Genomic DNA, 3,922 nt, shown 5'->3' with positions numbered 1-3,922 from the left:
ACAAACTGTTTTGCACTTATATCCATTCACGGAAATCAATTTTAGGAATAGAAAAGCTAGGAGTACGGCTTTTGACACGAGGATGGTGAACTTTCGTGGTCCTCCTGCTAGTCTAATAAAACTAACTATTGGCTTTTGGCATATATCATAAGCTTATGTAGAAATTTTTTATTTTTTTAAATAAATGTGCTATTATTTCTGCTAAAATTTGCTACGTTTTAGCCTTTGACTCTATATATCAGGGGTTCTCAAACTACGGCCCGCGGGCCGGATCCGGCCCGCTGAGCTCCTCAATCCGGCCCGCGAGACCCTGCTGTTTCTTTTTTTTTTTTATCACTTTTAAGTAAAAATATGAAACATAGCTCATAGCTCAATATGATTACATTGTGTATCCATGTAGACCTAACCGTAATAAAAGTAATGGCAGTCAAATAAATTTGACTTAAAAAAAAAGTTTAGTGTAGTCTTTTCTGTCTATTCTACTTTCTTATTTGATCACCTGCGGTAAATTGAAAAAGTAGTTTCACATCAAACGTTGATAACACGTTGCATTTGAAAACACGTGCGCACACATTCGCACATGGCTTGCGATCAATTTTGCTTTATAACGTAAACTTGATTGCTGGTTGAGTTCTGCGGATTTTCTCAGGGGTACACTAGTCATCATTAATTGTTAGTCAGGTCAAGATGGCATCAAATTCTGCAAAGAAAAGAAAGGTGGATGCTGAAAATCGTGTTTTCAATGAAGAATGGACAGACAAGTATGCATTCATTTTGCCGCAATCGAGCACAAGGCCGATGTGTTTGATTTGCTCCGAAACTGTCAGTGTTTCTAAAAATGCTAATTTAAAGCGTCACTACGATTCCAAGCACAACCGATTTGAGCAACAATACCCACAGAACACAGAGATAAGGGATACTAAAATAAATCAGTTGAAATCTTCCTATGAATCTTCCAGCAGACAGTTTGTTAGATGTGTGACACAACAACAAAAAGCAACTGAAGCTTCCCTCCGTGTGGCCTGGGTTCTGGGTAAAAACAAGAAACCGTTTTCCGATTCAGAACTAGTCAAGGAATGTTTGAATGAGGTTGTTGATTCCATGTTTACAGGGAAGGAAAGACAGGATTTATCAGATAAATTCAAACAAATTCCACTATCCAACAGCACTTCTACTCGGAGAACAGAACTACTGGCGGATGATGTTCTGCAGCAACTGACTGGTGATTTGAAGAATGCAGAATACATTGCCCTTGCATTGGATGAATCAACTGATAATACAGATAAAGCACAACTTTGTGCCTTCGTCAGATACTTCAGTAAGGCCAAAGCTGAAATTTGCGAAGACATACTTGGCCTAATACCCCTGCTTGGTCGTACAAGAGGAGAGGATATTTATGAAGCCATCATGGAGATGCTACGAGACAGAGGAATCGATATCAAGAAAGTTGTGTCAGTTGCAACTGATGGTGCGCCAGCCATGATTGGGAGACAGAAGGGAGTTGTTAGCCGTTTGAAAGAGCATCAACCATACATGTTGTCCTATCACTGTATCATACACCAGTCAGTATTATGTGCCAGTCTTGGGAATGAGTACGCAGATGTAATGGAAACCATTATGAAACTAGTGAACTACTTGAGAGCATCTTCTGCACTTCAGCATCGTCTCCTGAGATCATTCCTGAATGAGGTGAAGAGAATACTTATCTATTTCAAGACATTGGTTATTCGTCATTATTTGTATTATTTTTAAGTATATCTCAGTATGAAAAATATCTGGACCTGGTGTGGAATAAATCGAAAATATTTGTGTACAATTTATTATAAAACATCTCAGAATATGCGAAATAAATTCACATAAAATACAAGAACATAAAGAGATACATTACCTCCAGATCTTTTTTGTTACAAGTTCAAACCCAAAAAAAATCCAATAATATTGAAGGAAAAAGTAGATAGAGGCCAGGGAGGAAGAAATGTAAACTTTATCAACAAATAGAATAAGCACCTGTATGAAGAATGGTCCATCACAAATTATTAAACTTATCATTCCCTTTTTCTAACCAGGTCAATGCATCCTATGATGACTTACTCCTTCATAACAATGTAAGGTGGCTAAGTAAGGGACAGGTCCTGGGAAGGTTCTGGGCCATTAAGAAAGACCTTGAAATGTTTCTGTCACAGCAGACTACTGCCAAAGCCAGGCAGTTCCTGGACTATCTCCGTGATGACAACAAAATGGAACTTGTGGCTTTCCTGGTGGACATAACATCTCATTTGAATGAGTTTAATCTCAAGCTCCAAGGTCAGGGCAGTACTGTGTGTGACCTGATGACAGCTGTGCGTTCTTTTGAGAGGCGACTGGAGCTCTTCAAGAATGACATCACAGAGGCACATCTCCATTTTCCAACTCTACTGGGTCACACTAATGGCAATCATCATCATGACCATGTTTCATTCCTGGAGAAATTGGCTGACAATTTCAAATCTCGCTTCAGTGACTTTTGTGTAGGGAAGCAAGTACTGCTTTGCATCGGGTCACCATTCCTTGTGAAGGACCTTGTGGAACTTTCAAGAGAGACCACAAGCATCTTCCCATGGGCAAACGCTGGGAAACTGCAGACAGAAATGATTGATCTCCAGGAGAATTTGGCTCTGAAGGAGAGTAGGTGTGATCATGTGACTTTCTGGACAAAGATGGTTCCAGCAACATCATTTCCAACATTGCACAAAGTGTCTATCGCTGTTCTCACCATGTTTGGATCTACATACAGGTGCGAAAGTGCATTTTCCACAATGAACATTTTAAAGAACTCATACCGAAGCACCTTGACCAGTGAAAATTTGCACCAATGCCTTCGTCTGGCAATTACACCTTTTGTGCCAAGGTTCAAGCAACTTGTTGCTGACAGACAGTGTCACTTTTCCCATTGAAAGTGACTAGGAGACTGACACCCTTATTAGAGTCTACAAGAGACATATATATACTCTATTCTTCAATCTACTTTTACTACAAAAAAATATTGATACTTCAAGACATTATCTGTCTCCTCAATACCAGGTATGTATAGGTACAATTTAGATTCCTTTTTAAAAGTACCACATTTTTTCGTATTATCACTATTGACTCTCGCTGTATTTTGAAATCTTTTCTAATTTTGCCTGTGCTCCACATGAAACTGTTATAAATTTGTTGGATTAAATGCTCCCAAAATAAGGGCCAGATTGCACAAGTGAGAATCTAGGACCCCGGTCGCAAGGGGCTTTGCGCTTCGCGCACATTTTTTTTCTAAGTATCTACTTGACCCTGTCCTGGCCCTTTCAGGTTTACTTGGAGTCTCATCTGGCCCTTCAAAGAAAAAGTTTGAGAACCCCTGCTATATATAATCCATAGCACTGGAAAATGTATCTAAAGTGGACATGTGTTTGTTTTCAAAAAGATCATGTACACTGTTAAAATAAATGCAGGGCTCCCTCCCAAAAAATAGATCACCACGAAGAAAAAAGGAAAGAGATAATTATGAAATATCATATTAATTTCCGATTACGTCAAAATCTATCACAAAATTTGAGTTTTGTAATAAAAATATTGAAATATTTGCTCGCTCGCGAATTTACTCGATACGCCATATCGAGCTCCCTCAATTTTTGTCTCGCCTGCATAGCAGAGTGAGACTAAAGGCGCCGCTTTTCCGACGGCGGCGGCGGCGTCAACATCAAATCTTAACCTAAGGTTAAGTTTTTGAAATGACATCATAACTTAGAAAGTCTATAGACCTAGTTCATGAAACTTGGACATAAGGTTAATCAAGTATTATTAAACATTCTGCCTGAGGTTCAGGTCACATGACCAAGGTCAAAGGTCATTTAGGGTCAATATACTTTGACCATGTTGGGAGAATTATTTTCAAAATCTTAACCGA

General features: G+C 39.0%; 1 protein-coding gene across 1 annotated transcript; it reads left to right on the top strand.

The window, feature by feature from the left end:
- The first annotated feature begins 687 nt into the window (after positions 1-687).
- LOC135155236 (general transcription factor II-I repeat domain-containing protein 2A-like) lies at positions 688-3,386 on the top strand. Its single transcript, XM_064104144.1, has 3 exons — positions 688-1,689; positions 2,067-2,664; positions 3,325-3,386. Exons 1-3 carry the CDS (start codon positions 688-690, stop codon positions 3,384-3,386), a joined length of 1,662 nt encoding a protein of 553 aa, XP_063960214.1.
- The last annotated feature ends 536 nt before the right edge of the window (positions 3,387-3,922 follow it).

This window comes from Lytechinus pictus, chromosome 8 (assembly GCF_037042905.1).
Source record: "Lytechinus pictus isolate F3 Inbred chromosome 8, Lp3.0, whole genome shotgun sequence".
In the NCBI taxonomy this organism is placed as follows: Eukaryota; Metazoa; Echinodermata; class Echinoidea; order Temnopleuroida; family Toxopneustidae; genus Lytechinus; species Lytechinus pictus.
Note: the sequence above shows the minus strand (reverse complement) of the source record. Positions and strands in the feature narration are given on the sequence as shown.

Bases quoted from the DNA above. Each gene is read 5' to 3' on its own strand.
- LOC135155236 (XM_064104144.1), top strand. From the start codon at position 688: ATGGCATCAAATTCTGCAAAGAAAAGAAAGGTGGATGCTGAAAATCGT. The intron at 1,690-2,066 runs GTGAAGAGAATA...TTTTCTAACCAG, and splicing joins TGAGATCATTCCTGAATGAG to GTCAATGCATCCTATGATGA. The intron at 2,665-3,324 runs GTAGGTGTGATC...TGGCCCTTTCAG, and splicing joins GAATTTGGCTCTGAAGGAGA to GTTTACTTGGAGTCTCATCT.